Source organism: Euleptes europaea, chromosome 9, assembly GCF_029931775.1.
Source record: "Euleptes europaea isolate rEulEur1 chromosome 9, rEulEur1.hap1, whole genome shotgun sequence".
NCBI classification, from domain to species: Eukaryota; Metazoa; Chordata; class Lepidosauria; order Squamata; family Sphaerodactylidae; genus Euleptes; species Euleptes europaea.
In genome coordinates, this window is record NC_079320.1 from 70,634,957 (window position 1) to 70,657,171 (window position 22,215).

A 22,215-nucleotide genomic window follows, 5' to 3' on the forward strand; every position below is an offset into this window, starting at 1 on the left:
ATGCTAAGGGTGCCATCCTGTGGACACCTTCCTGGGAGTAAGCCCCATTGAATAAAGTGGGACTGACTTCTTTTCCTTTCCCTAGATTTAACAGTCACTTGCTATCCATCAACCACTTCACATTTTTAAAAGGGGAGATTAAATTTAATTTTTTCCTTGACGCTATAAAGAGAAAAGTTGCCGGCCCCATCTCTCACTCAATTTACCTATCTATTTGACAGCAGATATCATAGCATCTGCTTCTCAGAAAGTGCCTTTAGCTGTTTTAACCAGAGAGTGATATATTTCTTTTGTGCAGTATTATTTTGTAGACATGCTAAAACAATGTGGGCTAGGGAGTCTATTTGATCTGGACAAAATGGGTGTTTTCACTCTTCTGCAATAATTTTATTGTATTGCCCTTGTGTCTCAGCTGAATCTAGGGCATTACATCTTGCCAAAGGATTGACTTCTGAGTAGATCTGCTTAGGACTGCTCCCAACAGCAATCTCTGTCCAGGCATATAGGTTATGCATATGGCAGGTTCCTAGGGCCAGCCTTGGTCTGTCATGTCCTCCCCCCTGGCCATATCGCCTGTAATGTGAACTCACCGAAATCACTGTTCATTTAGTTAGTGCAGGCAGTCTATCGACTGGGATGAAGGGAGGCAGATGAATCCTTTGAATGGTGCATGCTCACGTAAAGCATAGGTACTTATGAACATAAGAAAAGCAATGCTGGATCAGACCACGGCCAATCAAGGCCAGTTCCTCTGATCCTGGAAAGAATAGGTATGCATCATGACTAGTATTCATTTTGGCTAGTAGCCATGGGTAGCCCTCTCCTCCATTAATATGTCCACTCCCCTCTTAAAGCCTTCCAAGTTGGCAGCCATCACCACATCCTGGGGCAGGGAGTTCCAGTTTACCTATGTGTTGTATGAAGAAATACTTCCTTTTATCTGTTTTGAATCTCTCACCCTCCAACTTCAGCAGATGACACCATGTTCTAGTACAGGGTTGGCAAACCGCGGCTCGCGAGCCGCATGCGGCTCTTTTGTCCCTTGAGTGCGGGTCTGGAAAGCGCCCTCCTCCTCCCCCCGTTTCCCTCCCCTCACAGCGCGGCCGGGTTTTGCACGCGGCGCTCCAGGGCCGGTGGTGGCAAGGCGGGCTGCGGCAGCCAATCAGCGAGCTGGATTTTTTCCGCTGGTTTTGGCTGGCGGAGGAGGCCGAGGTGCTGAGGAGGGGCGGACGGGCAGATGGCACGCTGGCCGGGGACGGAAGGAAGGAAGGAGCCCAGGCGGCGTTGAGGAGGAGGAGGAGTCTGATATCCAGAGCTCCTACTCCGAGGGGAAAGAGAGGAGGAGGAAAGAAGCCGGGGACGCCGACGTGCTGGAGAAGTTCGCCCCGGTCTGGGCAGCTGAAGTGTTTTTGCCGGGGGAGGATGAGGTGGGTGCCACGGTGGTGCGGTCGAGCCGTGCGCGGGGAAGGGGAGCCGCTGAGCCCCCGGGGGAAAGGAGGGAGGGCGGCGAAGAAGAGCTGGCTTTGCCCGCCCACCTGTTGCCCCCCCCCGAAGGTTTTCCTGGGTGGGGCTGCAGAAACCGAGGTGGCCTCCCTCTCCCTGTCCTAGTTTGCTTTATCCGGGCTCCTCTGGAGCCTTTGGCGGGGCTCCTCGTGGTGCAGGGGCGCGCCTCCTTTCCGCCCTTGGAGCGACTCCTCCATTTGTCAGTGAGCCTCCATTAGGCTTACTCCCAAGTAAGCAGGCACAGGATCTTAGTCTGTGAGAAGCGGTCATGCTAGGAAGGCAAGGGGTTCGTTCCAAACTCTTAAGTGTCTCTGTTTTTATAATAGTTATGACTGGGGAGGGACCGTGGCTCAGCGGTAGAGCATCTGCTTGCCATGCAGAAGGTCCCAGGTTCAGTCCCCGGCATCTCCAGTTAAAGGGTCAAGTAAGTGATGTGTAAGACCCTCTGCCTGAGACCCTGGAGAGCCGCTGCCTATCTTGAGTAGACAAGACTGACTTTGATGGACCAAGGGTCTGATTCAGTATAAGGCAGCTTCGTGTGTGTTCATGTGTTCATGAGGAGGAGGAGGAAGTCGGGCCTGGGGGGCGAAGCCATGTTTGATTCATTTGTACTCTCTTTTTGGGATTTGTACTCTCTGGATGCACATTTTCCCCATCCAGATTCTCAAAACTCTGCATGGGGGGTTATTGGCCATTTATGAATGGGAGGTTTTGCCTTGGATTTGCCACTCAGATGCACATTTTCCCCATCCAGATTCTCAAAACTCAACAATAAGCCCCCCTGCAGATGGGGAAAATGTGCATCCAGAGAGCGGCAAATCCAAGGCAAAACCTCCCGTGCATGAATGGTTGTTAAAAGTTGTTTTGGCTCTCAAAAGAAATCTCAATCGTTGTACTGTTGATATTTGGCTCTGTTGACTAATGAGTTTGCCGACCACTGTTCTAGTACTATGAGAGAGAGAAAAGCTTCTCCCTGTCCACTCTATCCATACCATGCGTAATTTTATAGACCTCTATCATGTCTCTCCTCAGCCACCTTCTTTCTAAGCTGAACAGCCCTAAGCATTTCAACTGCTCTTCATGTGGCAGTTGCTCTAGCCTTCTGATCGTGTTGGTTGCTCTTTTCTGCACCTTCTCAAGCTCTGCAATATCCTTTTTTAGGTGTGGAGGTGAGGTGAGGTGAGTGGCCATAGCCACTGAGTTAGGTTTAATACCTTCTATTTAGAAAAGTAGCATGTGATCTTTAATGGTCCACCATACACACAGGTCCCCAGACCACATGAACATATGTGTAAATTGCTCTTATGTTCAAGACATTTTAAATATTTTGCAATATTCCATTATTATATTTGCAGGGCTTAACGGTAGCTATTAATCTTTTAGCTGTCCATCCTGTCCTCTACCGGGTTTGATACTCCACTCCTCCACATGAGCGGTGGTAGGCTAATCTGGTGAACTGGATTTGTTTCCCCACTCCTGTACATGAAGCCAGCTGGGTGACCTTGGGCTAGTTACACTCTCTCGGCCCCACCTACCTCACAGGGTGTCTGTTGTGGGGAGGGGAAGGGAAGGTGATTGTAAGCCAGTTTGAGTCTTCCTTAAAGTGGTAGAGAAAGTCGGCATATAAAAACCAACCCTTCTTCTTCTACTACTGAGTACTGGTCATGTGGCCTGTTTATGTATTTTTTGTTCATATAATTTCTATGCACGTATTCCATGCCATTTTTATGTAACCATTTTAATATTGGGGTCCCCCCACCACATTCCCTAGCCTTTTACCATTTGTGTGTTTTTAATGTATGGATTTCATTATGCCTTTGTAGTATGTTAACTCGTAGTGCCTCAATAAACTAATTACATATATATATATGTAAATTGCACACGTCGGCTGACAAATTGGCCTGAATTCCGAGCAGACCTTGGGGGCTGTTCACTGCTTACTGATTTCAGGAAGCAATTAAGCACCTACTGGTGCCATACTTCTTCCTTTGGCTGTGAGACATTTCAGGACAGCTGTTACAGAGTGAGTCTGCGTCACTATGCACACAGCTTACCTGGCAGGAAGCAGGTTCCCTTGATCTGAGTGGAACTCAAAATTGGCTCAGCCTATATGTTTGAGAGACAATGTGGTGTAGTGGTTAAGAGCGGTGGTTTGGAGCAGTGGAGTCTGATCTGGAGAACTGGGTTTGATTCCCCACTCCTCCACATGAGCGGCGGAGGCTAATCTGGAGAACCAGGTTGGTTTCCCCACTCCTCCACATGAAGCCAGCTAGGTGACCTTGGGCTAGTCACACTCTCTCGGCCCCACCTACCTCACAGGGTGTCTGTTGTAGGGAGGGGAAGGGGATTGTAAGTTGGTTTGATTCTCCCTTAAGTGGGAGAGAAAGTCAGCATATAAAAACCAACTACTCCTCTTCTTCTTCTTCTTGAATGAGAGGGGGCTGGAAATGGCGTCATACTCTACGTAGGCTGAAAGTCTTATGGGGGTATGGCAACAGGCACTCAGGCCATATTAGATGATCGTCAGCATCCAAAGGCCAAACTGTACCTTTCCAGCTCTTCTCACGCACATGCTCCATGGACTCAAACTGGGCAAACCGGATGCCTCCTGTAGGTGCGTGGAATTCCTTTTCAGGTGCTTGGAACAGCCAACTGGCCACCAGTGTGCCTGGTCTCTCACTAAAAATCAGGCCACGCCAGCTCCTAAGAGATCTGCTTTTCCAGTGGCCTTGCCCAGTGCGATATGAATCATACTTTGGGTTCCATAAGGTGGACATAGGCAGGAGTTAGCTTTGTCGGTTGGAGAAAGGCCAAGGTAGGACGTCACTCAAAGCCAACCGTGATAAGCAGAATTTGGATCAAAAATACCAGTCTTCCATTTGTGGCTTTACCAAATGTTCTACCTACCAAATATTCTACCTACCAAATGTTCTTCTACCAAATGTTCTGTGGAGGGAATTCTCTCCATAGCAGCTTGTCCACTGAATATCTATCATGGAACTGCAGAGTGCTGGAAAGGATTCTGGGACATGTTCTAGGGAACATGCTCTGCTCCACAGAGGGCATTGGCCAAGCTTCTCAGGCCTCACCGCCATGTCGCATTAACTGAGAATGCTCCCAAGAACGCATCCCTGAGGCTGCCAGCTACAGAAGAAGTTTTGTTTTGGTAAGCAAGCTGTCTCTTCAAAGACATTTCTGACACTCCTCCACAGAGCTTCGGGTTCTTCATGGTGCCGTTTCAGAACCTCTCTCCTACACAGTATGGCAGTGGATCTCAAACTGTAAATTGTGGACCAAAAATGGGTCACGGCTGTCATAAAAGTAGGTCATAAGGCTTAAACATCTCAGCTGGTAAAAGCAGGTCTGGGCCGCTGCACTCCCAGCGGCAGGGAAAGGAGAAAAGAGGACACAACTGCAGCATTCCCTCCTCTTCTCCCCCTCTTTCATCGCTCACTCCCAGCTATCAGTACTGCAGCAGGCAACAGTCATAGTCTACACCCATGGCCTCCTGTGTAGCTTCTTGGAGAGCCAGCGTGGTGTAGTAGTTAAGAGCAGTGAGTTGGAGCTGTGTGCTCTGATGTGGAGAACCAGGTTTGATTCCCCACTCCTCCACATGAGCGGCAGACGCTAATCTGGTGAACCGGGTTGGTTTCCCCACTCCTACACATGAAGCCAGCTGGGTGACCTTGGGCTAGTCACACTCTCTCAGCCCCACCTACCTGACAGGGGATCTGTTGTGGGGAGGGGAAGAGAAGGTGATCGTAAGCCAGTTTGATTCTTCCTTAAGTGGTAGAGAAAGTCGGCATATAAAAACCAACTCTTCTTCTTCTTAGTAATAAAACACCTTTTAAATCAACATCAGTTTCGTTATTCAGAGCTCTTCTTCAAAACTATCCTGGTATACAAAGATGGAAGATAAACGGTGTTGTGCTAACATGTAACTGTTTGTTGAGTGGTCTTCTGTGCAGGCACCCATGGGACTGCGCATGCGCAGAGCCAGCCACGGAGAAGATTCAAAAGCTTCCAGAAGAGTCAGCTCCTTTGGAATGCTCCCCTTCGTATGTGACCAAGACCCAACATCTTTTCCCACCCAAGGGTCACGTGACGTAGGGGCAGGGAGCACTCTTCCCTCATTTCTCCAATCTCCACTGCGGGGAGTCCACACGGTTGCGGTGTCAGCCCACTGCAGTGACAAAGGGAGGGATGTGTGCCTGCACAGAACTATCCTGGTATACAAAGGTGGAAGATCTCCTGTTACCCCCTCTTGCTGCCTTTTTGTCTCCAGAGCAAATATTCCCCAGCTATTAACTGGAGACTCAAACTGTTAACTGGAGATTCAAAACAGATAAAGAAGTATTTCTTCACACAATGCATAGTTAAATTGTGTCTTGTGTCTAAATCGTCTTGTTTGTGGGCTTCCTAGAGGCCCCTGGTTGGCCACTGTGTGAACAGACAGCTGGACTTGATGGACCTTGGTGTGATCCAGCAGGGCCTTTATGTTCTTATGACTGCATACTCTAAGGTGCTCAGGGTAACACCTGTGGCTGCAGTAGTTGGGTCAGCCAAGTCCCAGGCCACAGCTTGGATCTCAAAACTCAAACTGTTAACTGGAGATTCAAAACAGATAAAGAAGTATTTCTTCACACAATGCATAGTTAAATTGTGCAACTCCCTGCCCCAGGATGTGGTGATGGCTGCCAACATGGAAGGCTTTACGAGGCGAGTGGGCATGTTCATAGAGGAGAGGGCTATTCATGGCTACTAGTAAAAATGGCTACTAGTCATGATGCATAACTATTCTCTCCAGGATCAGAGGAGCATGCCTGTTACATTGGGTGCTGTGGAACACAGGCAGGATGGTGCTGCTGCAGTCGTCTTGTTTGTGGGCTTCCTAGAGGCCCCTGGTTGGCCACTGTGTGAACAGACAGCTGGACTTGATGGACCTTGGTGTGATCCAGCAGGGCCTTTATGTTCTTATGACTGCATACTCTAAGGTGCTCAGGGTAACACCTGTGGCTGCAGTAGTTGGGTCAGCCAAGTCCCAGGCCACAGCTTGGATCTCAAAACTGTAGAGTAAGTTTTACAAGTGGGTCCCTCTTCAAAAAGTTTTAGAGCTACTGGAATTTGGGTTTTCTGCATTGGTACAGAGTACTGTACCACATCACCATGGAAACCACCATACAGATTAGCCCTGTACAGGGCACTCACCCTTCTGCCACAAAGTGATGTGTGAATTTGCCATGCTAAGGAACATTTTGTAATTCCCAATTTTCTAGACTTTCTTTCCTTCCATTTTCCTGTAAATAATTTATTACATTTCTTCCTTGGAACCTGAGGTGGCCTACATAGAGGTCCTAGGAGGTCTTCCATCCAAGCACTTCCATCCAGACCTATTCTTCCACAAGGTTACTGCATCCAGTACTTTCCTGAGACCTTTGTGGCTTAGGACGCCCACAAAATGGCGAAGAATCCACTAAACAATCCACTGAAATAACAAAACAAAAACCTACTAAGCAACCAGCACAATAGGCCCCCAAAAGCACCATTCCCAGAAAACCTGTGAGCCGAACAATGGGTGAGACAGACAGCTGTTCAGCAAAATATCCAAACGGCATCCAAAAGAGGATGGTTTTTAACTGATTGTCTGAAGGCCAAGAGGGATGGAACAGAATTCTTTACGAAGGGAGTTCTGCGGGCTCAGTGCGACCCATGGGAAAGGGCTGTGGTGCTTTATAGTGTCGTGTAAGCAAAAAAGACTGGTCAGTTCCCCATGGAGCTTCCAAGGTAGTGGAATTTACACTGTTGTGGAACAGGAGAGCCATAAGTAGCAGAAGATGAAGGTGAGTAACTGCACGTCCCCAGACCTAAGCTGCTTCATACTGAGATGAATGTCTGAATCGACAGCTCCTTGACCTTTTTAGAGCTGGGCATTTAAGCCCCTATCATTTCAGTTAATTAGTGGCAAGGTCTACTGGCAAACTTGGCAGCATTTGCACAAAGCTATTGTGTGCATCCATGCCAAGGTCATCAATAGTAACATGACTTTTGGATCTTACTTAACTTTGTTTATCGCCTTTAGACTTTTCCCTGCAAACATAAGCGCTGTCAGGTTCTGAGTGCGTTAAACAAAAGATAGTATGTTAATTATGTAAATAAATTATTTTTAAAAGGTGACTTCTGAAGTAGCAATCTGTCAGCTGCCACAAAAAGGCCTGTTTGATCACACTCTTCAAAAGAAATTTTACACATTTTAATAGATTGAGAGAAGATTATATTTAAATAGTTTTCCCAAATGGTGGATCTTGACACTTTCTAATTTACCTGTGAAAGTACATTATAAATAGCTTCTTTCTCTATAAAGGTGTTCATTACACCACAGTGGTTCCTGTTATAGAAAATGCAGATGTTTTTAGTATGAGCAGTTCCTTGTTCATGTCAGGGTGTGTTTCACTGTCAGCATTTCACAGCTGCGTAATTTTTAAAAAATTGTCTTTGATTTGGCTGTTGACATCATCTTCTCTGCTCGTCATCCTGTTTTGAAATAATGAGGGAAATGACTTCTTTTGCTTTTCTGTTCCAGGGCAGCAAACAGTTGCTGAACAATTACCCCGTCTACATCACTAGCAAACAGTGGGATGAGGCCGTGAATTCCTCCAAGAAAGACGGACGGCGGCTCCTCCGGTACCTCATCCGATTTGTCTTCACCACCGATGAGCTTAAGTACTCGTGCGGCCTTGGAAAAAGGAAAAGGTCAGTGCAGTCAGGAGATCCTGGCCCTGAAAGACGTCCTCTGGATCCCGTTAAAGTAACATGTCTCAGAGGTACTGCATCTTTCACTCCGTGTCCGCCATATGCAATTCCATTTCACCACATTAGCTCTTTGGCTTTAATAAAAACCGTTTCACTTCCTGTCACAAAGAGGGAAGGGAAGCTTGCAGCAAAAAGCTGGTTGTGGGGGCATTGATTCAGGTCTCAGAGTACAGATTAGCTGAATAGTTTGCTTTTTTGATGGATTTATACACTCAGATGCCCTGACCTGGATAGCCCAGGCTAGCCTGATCTCGTCAGATCCCAGAAGCTAAGCAGGGTCAGCCCTGGTTAGTATTTGGATGGGAGACCACCAAGGAATACCAGGGTTGCTGTGCAGAGGAAGGCACTGGCAAACCACCTCTGTTGGTCTCTTGCCATGAAAACCCCCAAAAAAGGGGTCGCCATAAGTCGGCTGCTACTTGAAGGCACTTTACACATGCACATACACTCAGATGTTGTGCTAAGGAAGTCCAGAATCAAGTTTGAGGGGTAAACTGGTGCTCTTGTGTATGTATATTGTTCCATGCTGGTCTTTTGTACTTTTTTAAGACTGTTTGATCCTTTGAGTTACTTGAAGAGAGAAAAGGGAGGAGATCATCAATAAAAATAAAAAGCTATAATCACATGAGCTGATATGAAGCTTCCTTATACTGAAGCAGACCATCGGTCCATCAAAGTCAGTATTGTCTACTCAGACTGGCAGCAGCTCTCTAAGATCTCAGTCAGAGGTCTTTCTCATCACCTACTGCCAGATCTTTTAACTGAAGGTGCCAGGGATTGAAACTGGGACCTTCTGCATGCCAAGTAGATACTGCACCACTGAGCCATGCCCCCCTCCAAGATTTTTGGAAGACTTATCAGGAGATACTCAATGAGAAGATCAGTAATGAGGGAGAGGCTTCCCCAAAAGAAAGAATGCTCCACCACCGCCACTCAGTCTTTCTCCTGCAACGTGTAGCTCCAGGGGTGTAGCGGCATCATCTCAGTTTGTATTGGGCAACAATATGGGCTATTTTGAGCTATCCACATTCCCTTACAATTTAATATTTGCTCATTTTCCCTTTATTACAAAAAGCAACCATGTAAATGTTTCTTTAGTCCAAAGTTCTATCGATCAAAAGCTGCTTTGATTAAAACTGGCCAATCAATTGAATTAACTAAAACTACAGCTGCGTTTAAAAATCGTTCTTTAAATTTAGCTTAAATTTGATAAATCTGATGGTTTTAAAAGTTTGCAGCCTTACTTAACAGTAAAGACCGTTCCAAATTAGTATGTTCTAGTTTTTCTTTTAATTAATGCCTACTTAAACAAAATATGAGTCTTCACTGAGACTACCAAGATGTCTCATTAAAGAAAACAAACTAGAATTATTCCTGAATCCCGTTTCTGAGATTCAAAAACCAGTTGTAATTGATTTAAATTACAATTAGGTTTGCACTAATAATGATGGGTTTTTGTGACCCCAACTGAGCTGTAGTGTACATAATTAGCTTCCCCTCTGAAAACTCCACACAGCAAAATCAGCAGGGTTTGAACAAGCATCATGCCACAGATGCAGATGAACCTTTACATCACTTTCGAATGTGCAGGTCCACTTCTGTGCTCAGATACCCTTTACTTGTTTGGGGCATGTATGTTTTGTGTGTTTTATAGGGTTGTTTTTTTTAACCCTACATTGTGATTATGAAATTTCAGTTTTCATGTTCTTAAATGCTTGTGTAAGTTGTGAGATGGGGTACGGTAAAGGAACCACATTTTTTCAAGGCAAAAAAAATGATATCCCTGTTCAGTTTTGTCTCGTCATGCCAGGAATTGGGTGTAATGCTGTGGCATTGATATGCCATAAACATATATACATATGTTCTGTTAAGTCACAGCCAACTTATGGTGACCCCCAGCAAGGGGCTTTCAAGGCAAGTGAGAAGCAGAGATGATTTCCCATTGCCTTCCTCTTTAGAGCCTTCCTTGGCATTCTCCCGTCCAAGTACCAACCCTGCTTAGCTGCTGAGATCTGACAAGATCAAACTATACCATGCTGCCTTCCCTCCTGAAATGCTATAAAACTGGAAGTAGATCATGATGGGTAGCCGTGTTATTCTGTTTGTAGCAGTAGAAAAGAGCAAGAGTCCAGTAGCACCTTAAAGACTAACAAAATTTCTGGCAGGGTATGAGCTTTCGTGAGTCTAAGGGGAGACATGATAGGGGTCTATAAAATAATGCATGGTTTGGAGAGAGTGGACAGGGAGAGGTTTTTCTCCCTCTCCCATAATACTAGAACGCGAGGTCATCTGTTGAAGCTGGAGGGTGACAGATTCAAAACAGATAAAAGGAAGTATTTTTTCATACAATGCATAGTTAACTTGTGGAACTCCCTGCCCCAGGATGTGGTGATGGCTTCCAACTTGGAAGGCTTTAAGAGGGGAGTAGACATATTCATGGAGGAAAGGGGTATTCATGGCTATTAGTTAAAATGGATACTAGTCATGCTGCATACCTATTCTCTCCAGGATCAGAGGAGCATGCCTCTTATATTAGGTGCTGTGGAACACAGGCAGGATAATGCTGCTGCAGTTGTCTTGTTTGTGGGCTTCCTAGAGGCACCTGGTTGACCACTGTGTGAACAGACTGCTGGACTTGGTGGGCCTTGGTCTGATCCAGCAGGGCCTTCCTTATGTTCTTATGTCACAGCTCACTTCTTCAGACAGGTGTCAGAAGAAGTGAGCTGTGGCTCACGAAAGCTCATACCCTGCCAGAAATTTGGTTAATCTTTAAGGTGCTACTGGACTCTTGCTCTTTTTTACTGCTATAAAACTAGAAAGGAATTCTTCTAATGCTAAATCCACTGGCTCCAGTTTAGCTCTAGGGGCATGAAGCCTGATGTTTAGGGATGCTGGGGGGCCCTGTTGAGGTGGGGGCACCTCCACGTGTGTCTTGCTTTGACTGCTTTGACTCTAAAAGGGAGGGCAGAAATATGTTTGCGCGGCTCATAGCTAGAAGTCCCTAGATGAGATGCAAAGTCTCTGGAACCAACGGGCTTAAGAGTTGCACTCAAGTTCAACTAATTGCCTTTAATTTTAAATGGTAATTTTGTATTCAAGATGATGCATCATACCCATGCTCGCCCTCAGTCCTGTAAGGAAGTGGAGCTTTGGAAGGAGTTTTTACCCAAAGCTTCCCTTTTTGGGTCATAACACTTATTGCTAGATGCAGTGATAAAAAGCAAGGAATGGTAATCAGCAGTGTTGCTCTCTAGACCCCACGTTTAGTGTCTCTGTAGTCTACTAACCTGGGTCAATCTGAGTGTCTGCAAATGCACCAACTAGATGCAGATGCCTATCTACATTGTGATATGGGAAAGGATTCACCCCATGCAGTGTGAAGAAAGGGATTTTCATTCAAATGGAATGTCCATTCCAAACATTTCTTAGGATGCAGACGTAGGTGTTGTGTACCCGGGGCTGGATTGGGCTGTTGTCTGCCACCCACTGCATGAGACACAGAATTAAAAAAAAAAATCTATCTAGTAGGTTGATACATGTCCTGACCTGGATGGTCCAGGCTAGCCTGATCTCATCAGATCACAGAAGCTAAGCAGGATTGGCCCTGGTTAGTATTTGGATGGGAGACCACCAAGAAAGTCCAGGGTTGCTACGCAGAGGCAGGCAATGGCAAAGCAGCTCTGAACGTCTCTTGCCTTGAAAACTCTATGGGGTCACCATAAATCGGCTGTGACTTAATGGCACTTTCCATCACCACCAGGTTGATACATCTCAGTAGGAAACCATTTGTATATTGTCAGGTATTTCTAACAGCAGGTTCATCGGAGTAAAGACAGGCTCTGAAAACTTTTTGAATGTCTTGAAACCCAACTATAAAGAAGTTAGTTTTGACCCCAGAAGTTCTCTGGGAGGAATCCTTCAATGCAAGTAATTAGTGGTGCTTTAGAGGTGACATCTGCCAGCAAGGGGCATCTTCTCCTGTCAACCAACCGTGTTCAAGCTATAGATATTTGTAGTTATCTTTCTACAATTAACCCTTTTAGTAGAACAGGAAACAGTTAGTGCTGGGTGGGGGGTCTAAATAGTGAAATAGATGCTTACCACTTTGGGCTTTCTAACACTGAATCCAGATGTAGATTTAGAATGCTAAGAATCTGTTTTCAGGTGGGGGGGGGGAGTAAGCTTGATTGTGATCATGTTGATGAAACTGCAAACCTGCATGTTGTTTCTTCAAGATGCTTGGAAGCCAGTGATTTCTGTGGTGCTTCCTTGTTCAGGGACCAGACTGGGTATATGTTGAGAGTCTGTAGGAACTTTGAAAAAGCACACACTATAGCAATAAGGGGAAAATTTAGCTTTCTGTGAGTTCAGTATTTGAGGTAGGCTAGTTCGTTTTTAAGGGATTTTCTAATTCTTATGACGGCAGAAGTTTGCTTGAAAGTATGCAGGTAATACCTGCTGAGACCTCAAAAGTCACTTTCAGGATTTGAGGATGGTTTTCAGTATCCTTCATCTCTCCAGGCTCCATCCCACCAGAGCAAAACTAGGGGCTTTTCCGCATTCTCTCTTTTTCTTCGTCTCGAAGTTCCTGTTTCTTGGGTTGGGGTTTTTTTTTTTTAAGTTCCACACGTTTTGCTCCCTTTAGTGGTCGATTCGATATCACAACCCTTTTTTATCAAGAGTGCAAAGCTGCTGCATAAATCAGCAGGGAAATAAACTAGATTTAATCTTCTGCTATATCGAATCGACCACTAGAGGGAGTAAAACATGTGTGTGGAACTTTAAAAAAACACTGAAGAAACAGTAAGTTTGAGACGAGGAAAAAGAGAATGCGGAAAAGCCCTAGAATATATTAGCTCAAATAAAAACCAGGTACATTAACGTATGCAATGAGCATGTTTCTGCTTTGCTTGGTGTAGAATTTGCCTTTTCTCAGGTGCAGAATTTTTAATTTCCTTGACCTGAATTAAAGTGTACAGTTTCCACTTCTTTTCTTTGTTGCATGTTTAGCATAGTTCCTCACCATTCCATGTGCCTCATTACCTTTTTCCTCAATCGCGCACTAAAAATAATGTAGAAATCCAAGCTGTGCAAATTCCCTTAATCTGTACAATGTATGGCAGTTTCATAATAGACACAGGCAAGAAGATACCATTTCAAGTGATTGCATTCCATGATTTGTATTATTGCACGTGTTAAAGAACAAGTATATTTCAGCAACTTTGGGACGTGTCTATAAGGAAACGTAGCAACACAGTGCATACCAGTGAAACATGTTTATGAACTCCATTTCCCCCCCTGCAGAATTCATTAGGATGCACTGCACTTCCAATCCTGATTGGTGGATGCCTTCTGAAGAACAGATAAACAAGGTGTTTAGCGATGCCGTGGGACATGCTCGGCAAGGGCGGGCAGTGGGGACGTTCCTCCACAACGGCAATGCATATTATGAAGGGATTGACCAACACAGTTCACAAGATGACCTCTTCAGTAGAGGCGTCCACGATGGATCTGGTGACTGATGACAGCGGGGAGGGGAACCCACGCAAGTGGCGTGAGGCAATGAAAGAGTCCATGCATTCGGTGTCCTGTTTTTGATGTGACTTGAGAATCCAAAGCATGTTCAAAGTCGTACTTCATCCAGGGCCTTCCTGTGAAACTCCATAGTGTATAAACAGCCAGCCCTGGTTCCCATATAACAGGTTAAATCCATATTCTGTGCTGTACTACTTGGGAGTAACGTGAGCTTACAGGTTAAATGCTTTTAATAATTGGTGTGTAGGGGAACAGGCTCAAGCCTTTCTCTCTAACGTCTAGTTTTCCCTGGGGGTGGGGGACATTACATCATGCGAGCACCCCTCTGTGGTCTGAAGTGGTAAAGCCCGAACATCACATTTGCCTTTTCCTCTGCTGTTTGTGAGAACTAGGCCTGTTTTGTAATGAGGATTGCTTTTCAAATGTCAAATCGTCATATGCCTTCAAAACAATTGCAAAATCTGCAATCGTTTTTCCCTCACTTGCACAAAAAATACTTTTCAATTTATTGTGAGTTCATACGCAATGTTAGGAGTGAACAACGGAAGTTGTCCTTTGTATTCTACTAGGAACATGTAGTAATATTTCAAAATCAGGGACAGTTCTGACACTGTAAGTTCTTTGTTTTTAGTTAATACTGTGTTTATTTTTGTCACTTAAATGACTAGAATTAGCTGCCACTGGATGTTGTTCCAGCAGATAACTGGTTATATTCCAGGTTCTCTCGCTGTAAAATATAGATCTGGGTGGCAAATAATTTTTTGACAGGCCTGAGTTTTACCTGAGCTAGGGCCTGGGACCATTGCCTCCCATACTGGACTTGATCCCATGGGCCACAGTTGAAGTGGCCAACTGCCTCCTTCCTAGCATCAGCAGGAATGCTGAATCAGTCGACTGTTAACCCCTCTCACTTCCCTGAGCAAGCAAATGAAGAAGAAGGGTTGGTTTTTATATGCCGACTTTCTCTAGCACTTAAGGAAGAATCAAACCGGCTTACAATCACCTTCCCTTCCCCTCCCCACAACAGACACCCTGTGAGGTAGGTGGGGCTGAGAGAGGTCCAAGAGAGCTGTGACTAGCCCGAGGTCACATAATTGGCTTCATGTGTAGGAGTGGAGAAACCAATCCAGTTCACCAGATTAGCGTCCGCCGCTCATGTGGAGGAGTGGGGAATCAAACCCGGTTCTCCAGATTAGAGTCCACCGCTCCAAAGCACCACTCTTAACCACTACACCATGCTGGCTGAGAGAAATGAAGATGGAACAATTTAAGAGATTTTTACAATGTCATGTTTGGGCACTCCTGTTATTGTACATGAAACAAAAAAGAAATCTGAAAATGTGGTACTTCTCTACAAGTATTAAGTAACAGCCCTTGAGTATGATTTCTTGAAGAAATTTTTCAACCCCTTCCATCTTTTTACTGTGTTAGGCAGGCCAACTCTTCCATGCCAATTGTGGATGTCCACACTGCCTGGTCAGGAGGTAGCCATTTCCAGTTTGCAGACAGGTTTGCACTATTTTATTTATCCCACCCTATCTCCAGAGCTCAGGGAGGTTATAGTATCCTTTCTAAAAACCGAAACTAAAAAATGTAATGACGTGAGGATAATTCTATTCAGGCCCCTCCCCAAAAAAAGCTGCTGGGGCAAGAGGAGACATCTGTCTATCAACTAGGCATAGTCCCTGCTCATGGACACCCGTTAGCCCTTGTGGTGGCTGGAATAGGTGCAGCGCAGGAAAAAAGGTTAATTCAAGCCACTGATAAGACCCACAATTTTGAGCATGGTGGAGTAGAATCATAGAGTTGGAAAAGACCACCAGGGTCATCTAGTCCAACCCCTTGCACAATGCAGGAATTTCACAACTACCTCCCCCACACACACCCGGTGACCCCTACTCCATACCCAGAAGATGGCCAAGATGCCCTTCCATTTCATGAACTGCCTAAGTTCATAGAATCAGAATTGCTGACCGATGGCCATCTAATCTCTGCTTAAAAACCTCCAGGGAAGGAGCACTTACCACCTCCCGAGGAAGCCTGTTCCACTGAGGAACTGCTCTGTTAGAAAATTCTTCCTAATGTCTAGTCGGAAACTCTTTTGATTTAATTTCAACCCGTTGTTTTCTGTTGCCCCAGAAGGTTGGACCAGAACCAACTCAGCACCTTCCTCTATATGACAGCCCTTCAAGTACTTGAAGATGGTTATCATGTCACCTCTTAGTCTTCTCCTCTGCAGACTAAACATAACCAGCTCCTTCAACCTTTCCTCATAGGACTTGGTCTCCAGACCCCTCACCAGAACTACCCTCTAGTGCAGTTTTCCATCTGGTCATACACAGGTGCCAGAAGTGAGACGCTGGAGGCGAGATAAGCAGGTTTAGTTTGTGAATGGCCACATACTCCCATAACTGCTGCGCAATTGAGGGCTGTGTTACCCAGGAAAAGTTGCAGTGGCCGCAGCTGATGAATGGAAGCCAGCCAGACAAGTGGTGCAAGGCAAAGGCGGGGGGAGGGGGGGAATCATTCCTATGTGCCAGGCCAAACTGGTGGCTCTAAAGCATGGCTCTTCCCCTAGGGCACTTTCAACCCTCTTTCAATGCACTTTGCAGCTGGATTTTACTGCGTGAAATGGCAAAACCCACTTGCAAACAATCGTGAAAGTGCATTGAAAGTGGATTGAAGGTGGATTATTTAGTATGTGTGAAAGCGTCCCACAGTTCCAGAGATTACATTACGGTGGGAGCATTCTTAACCTTACATTAAAACGGGCATTGTGAGAAACTGGCTGAAACACTGTTAGCAGATGCAAATATGACATACCTCTTTAGTTCCATATTTTTTCCTAGAGTTTAAATGAATAAGGACATGACCAAGCAATAGTTTAGCATTTTTGAGAACCACGGGCTTTGATGGGATGGTGAAGCAGATGCTCAATTCTTTGCCATGAAAGTCAGTGGGACGTAAGAAAATTTACCTCAGCTGGGTCATGACCTTTTAAAAATTGTCTCAGAGCAAATGCCACCTCTACCTTTTCATCACATCTGTGATATCCATTGGCATTACCACAAGAAGGCCCACTGAAAAGATAAATACAAGCATCCTTCAAAAATAACAGCATTTCTGTTCTAGCTGTTCAGTGTTGTACTTAAACACGCACACGTTGGCTATCACAGTGCTAAGGGCCGTGCCGGTCTTGCTGGTGTATGTTGTCTGTGGTGACCCTTGCCGCTGTATTTGGTAAAATTTGTCAGATAGAATGCATGAGTCCATGTTCGTCCACAGTATAATCTCAGTGTATTTTTTTGTACAGGAAGTGTGACATCAAATGTTTCAGTGTATGAAGTAAAAACATTGTTTAAATTATGCACACGAGATTCACAACAGACCTCACTAAAGCAATACCTGTTGGATTTGTGCCTAGGCCTATGGGTGAGCCTAGGCGTCTTTAGAACAGGAAAGGTAATCTCAGATTTCTGTCTTGGCCCCTTCTCAGACTTACTGGTAAAGCACAGAAGTTGCTGTTGGTATGGTCTAATCCAGGAGCAACCTCTATGAGTATTTAGCACATCGGTCTAGAGAGATGGCTCCTTTCCATAACAGGACTACCCCTCTCCAAGGTCAGATGATTCTGGCAGCAGAAGTGAACACCACGTGCCCATAACTCATGAATTTCCCCTTTGCTGATGTCATTTACCCAGTTCAGAGGGTGTCTCAGGTGCACAGAGAGAGATCATCACCGGCTGGAAGAAAATGTCACAACATGATATAAGAATAAGGTCTAAGGATACCTTCTGCTGTTATATCAGCAGCATGTCAGGGCACTCCAGTGGTCAGAAGAGGAGGTGGTCTAAGATGTAGCTTCTTCCCCACCCCTAACCGTAACCCTCCTAGGAAGGAGGGGCAGGGAATCCCCCAGCATCATGATTCCTCCACATAGCATATCTCTTATGATAGTACATAAAGTAGTACTAAATTAGTATATTCCGCAACAGGTACTGTTGACTTCAGCCTATTGGAGAAATTATAAGTAGCAAACCTACAGAATAATCCATACTGCCAAATCACACAGGCCAATATTTTACTCTGTGGCAGCTGTGCAGCATTTTAAAGTGCTGAACATAAGCAATTCAGACAACTGGATGAAGAGCACAGAAGTTTACAAAGCTAAGTATCAAATCCAAGGTTTTGACAGTTTCAAAAGTCAACACGTGCCAGGTTTTGAGATGGGTAAAAATCAGTGCAAAGTTCAGGCACACACAGGTCCAGGCATTTTCCATGAAACACAACTTCTGCCATGGAAAACTATTTTTTTCTTATTTAATATTAAACCTATGCTAATCCTGGACACTTTAACTCTTCTATAGGGGTGTTAATTGTGCTGTTCAAAATTACAGTAGAAAATAGGCTTAGTACCATGTGCACACAAATTTCTTGGCTTCAGAACACAAACTAGTCTTCTGAATATGGAGTATTTCTCCTCCATTCAAATATCTGCAAGGCCTTAATGTGGCAGTAGTAACCCTGCTGCCTCGATGAATAGGGTTGCCAACCTCCAGGTGTTAGCTGGAGATCTCCTGCTATTACAACTGATCTCCAGCCAATAGAGATCGGTTCCCCTGCAGAAAATGGCCACTTTGGCAATTGGACTCTATGGCATTGAAGCCCCTCCTTCCTCAGGTTCCACCCCAAAAATCTCCTGGTATTTCCCAACCCAGAGCTGGCAACCCTATCGATGAACTGAGGAAAGACTATTTACACAGCCAAAATAATGCACTTTCAATCCACTTTCACTGCTCCTTAACGACTGTTTGCAAATGGATTTTGCCAGTTCACACAGTAAAATCCACCTTCAAAGTGCATTGAAAGTGGATTGAAAGTGCATTATTTGGGCTGTGTAAATAGCACCAAAGAAACAGGTAAAGGAGCTGGTCCTTCAGTGCTGTTTTTAAAAATGTTAATGGAGTTCATAACAGTGCAAAGTTACCGCGGTCTAAATCCTTTGGTGGGATAATTTTGCACAGGGCTGCAGAGTTAGGCTTTTGGGGCAGCCATACAAATAACTCTGTAAGCTTTCCACGAAGCTGCCTGTCCTACACAAGCCATTTTTGTGGCAAGAAAGACAGTTTTCTGCTTAGAAGTCTCCCCACAGAAACGGAGGGGAGTCATGTCTTGTTAAGCCTCATTCACAGTAGATAAAGTAGTAAAAACTTGTTGGACTCGCTGCAGGTGGAGAGGATGACCAGATGAATGCCACATGCAAAACTAGCATATTCAGAAAGGGGGGGGAACCAGTAGAATCCCCCCCTCAACTGAGCAGGGGGAGGCACTCAGTCATAGAGCTCCTCACCTAGGGTTGGATTCCATTCATCCGTTCTACTGAAAGAGGTGCTTTCCCCCAGTAGAAGGAACCTTTCCCTGAAACACAACACTTTTCCAAGCAAGGCCTAGGAGAAAAGCAACTTTACTAGTGGATCCAACCCTCTAGTGTTGAAGTGACACATTCGCAATGATCACTTTTCATTGCATTCAAGGAGGTCTCCTGTCCTGGCCCTGACAAGATCCAGACCCGCGTAGCTTCAGCAAGTTTGCTTTCCAGTCATATCCCAGGATCACCCTATCCACTGTTAACGTACACTAGGCCTCAAAACCAAAGCTCTTGGGTAAATAGAGCTACAAGAAGAATTGGTTTTTATACCCCACTTTTTCCTCTACCTTTAAGGGGCCTCAAAGCAGCTTACAATCTCCTTCCTTTCCCCTCCCCACAACAGACACTTTGTGAGGTAGGTGAGGCTGAGAGACTTTGGAGAGAACTGTGACTAGCCCAAGGTCACCCAGCAGGCCTCATGTGGAGGAACGGGGAAACAAACCCAGTTCACCAGATTAGAGTCCACCACTCTAAACCATTACGCCATGCTGGCTCCAACAAAACAGCACCTTATTATACTGGTCCATAGTTTATTTTCAGGGTCTAAATATCATAGGTTGAATCACTGGCAGTCCTTGATTTTCAATGCCACCTCGCTAGAACCTCACAGATAACGTGTGAATAGATTTTTTTTAAACTCAGGTTTGCTCCATCCAAATGACAAACGCCATACATGCCCACGAACTCTTCATAAACATCTGACAGATAGGCAAGGTAAGGACTTGCCTATTCTACTGTATAAACAAAGAAATCTGAAATAGATTCGAATACCATATACTACTTACAACACCCTTCTGGCTAATATATCATTGCCTTATCCTCACATTTCTTTGAAAAGTTTGTATTTCACTATTTCACTGTACACCAGTGCCACATGCCTTCGTTCTATTTTCTATGACAAAATTATTTTGTGGAGATACTGTGATCAAGAACTCATGCCCCTAATATTTTTATTGTAATAGTGCTGTTAATTTTATTAACAATTTGTCCTGTGTAGAATAAAAACTAGGGAGAAGTAAAATATCTGACTCTGTACAAAGTGAATAGTGTAATATAGGCTAGTATGTTTTGGTGAGAATTTCTATAGGATCTGTGAATTGTTTTCTATGTGACATCAGGACATAACTTTTCTTTTAAGGAAGCAAAAACAGTTAGACAGTTTTTTAAAAGTGATATTTTCTGATTCTAAATGATGCAATTGTTACTAGAGTTTACTATTTCAGGCATTAACTCTTATTTAAATATTGGGTTTGATTACTGCATACACCCCCACATCCATTTGTTCTGTTGTACAGCGATGCACAATAAAATGTTAAACCTCCGCCTGGTTATGTGTTTGGTATGGATGCACATTGCAACAAGTACTTGCACAGAGTTGATTGGATACCAGTTTGCTCGCAGGAAGCAAAGAGAATGGGGTATAGCCAACCATCTGAGGACTTTGGAGAATAGGACTTTCCCACTTAGCCCCTCCTGAACCCCCCAAAACCGCAGAGTGAGTACAGTGGCCTCCACTGGGTAATGGTGTCTCTTGTAATCAGACAATCGATTTCCAGTACTTTTCATCAGTGTTCTCCAGAAGCCTTAAGACAGTCCAACACAACACAGCAAATCCACAGAAAGGAGTATGGGCTTCTCAAGGCTGACGTTACAATTACAAAAATAAACTCAATCTGCATTTTTAAAAACATTTTTACTGAATATTTTACAGTGACCAGGAGGTTTTACAGCCAATATTAGTGTTACAAAAATAAGGTAATCCTCATAGGTATCCTGTGCTTTTCAATTGCTCCCCATTTAAAATAATCATGACCAAAAATGGAAGAATCAACAGTTTTAACATGTGTTGTAGTTACATAAAGGAAACTTTGTTTTAAAAAATCATTCTTCCTCCTCCCACCCCAAGCATGAAAACATTTATGTATTTCTCTTACTTTGCATTTGTAATAGGCAATCTGTACTTACATGGAAATTACTTATTTTCCTTTAGAAACTAATTTAGTGCTCTTCTAGCCATTGCCCAACATCTGTGGATCAGAGGAGCTCTGAAAAGGAAAGGATTACTCTAAGAAAACTGGGAAGGATCCCACTGAAATTAAGGAACTTTAAAATTCCATTGACTTGAGGACTTTCACTGAAAGTAATGTGATACAAGATCTTAAATTTGGCTGACTATGCCCCCTTATTTTCCATGTGCAACAGCAATGCAGAGCTTAGAGCTTCAGAGAGACTAGAGTATTCCACTGATGGCATTAGGAAGAACTGGAGAAAAATCACATCATTTTATGTTTTGAATACAATCTAACAAAACGCGTGAACCGGCCTGATGCCTCTTTGAAAAGTGAGGTAGCTCAAATAAAAACAAACCTGAAGGAATTCTCAAAATTCTGGTAACCAGTTAGCTATTTTTTTTTAAATGAACCCGCTGAAAAAAAGCTAATTTATTTCATCACTTTCTAATATTGCAGTAGCAACAATTGTGAATAATCCTCTACCCAAAAATGGCAAACCACAGAAACTTCAGAGCTGCAGCACAGTGAACAAGGAAGCATTTCATAGCTCCTGTTTAAGGTAGTGCGCACAAACCCTCGTCTCCCCACATAACAGATAGCATGTCACCTCTTTAGCCATTCTAGAGCAAAGATTCCCAAGAATAATAAAAACAGTCCATACATAAAATTCTTGAAGACTTTTATAAGTGGGGCATAAATGTCTTAAGTACACCTGTTGGCGGGTGTGGCTCAACCCAGGATAACTTGGGGTGGATCCTGCCCCTACCCATCTTTCCTTTTGGCTCAAGCTTGAAGCCTTCCTCCTATCTAAGAAGCCTTCTTCCAATTTAAGTACCTCTTCTGTTGAAGGAAGAGGCATTTAAATTGGAGGAAGGCCCCTTCGGCTGGAGAAATGTTGGACCTACCCCATTATTTGCGGAAGTCAGG

General features: G+C 44.4%; 1 protein-coding gene across 1 annotated transcript in view; it reads left to right on the top strand.

The window, feature by feature from the left end:
- BEND4 (BEN domain containing 4) overlaps positions 1-13,933 on the top strand; it is a 34,865-nt gene extending 20,932 nt beyond the window's left edge. Inside the window, exons 4-5 of the mRNA XM_056855805.1 lie at positions 8,084-8,324; positions 13,618-13,933. Coding sequence (XP_056711783.1) covers positions 8,084-8,324; positions 13,618-13,835 — 459 coding nt within the window. The 3' untranslated portion in view covers positions 13,836-13,933. The remainder of the gene's footprint in view (positions 1-8,083; positions 8,325-13,617) is intronic.
- The last annotated feature ends 8,282 nt before the right edge of the window (positions 13,934-22,215 follow it).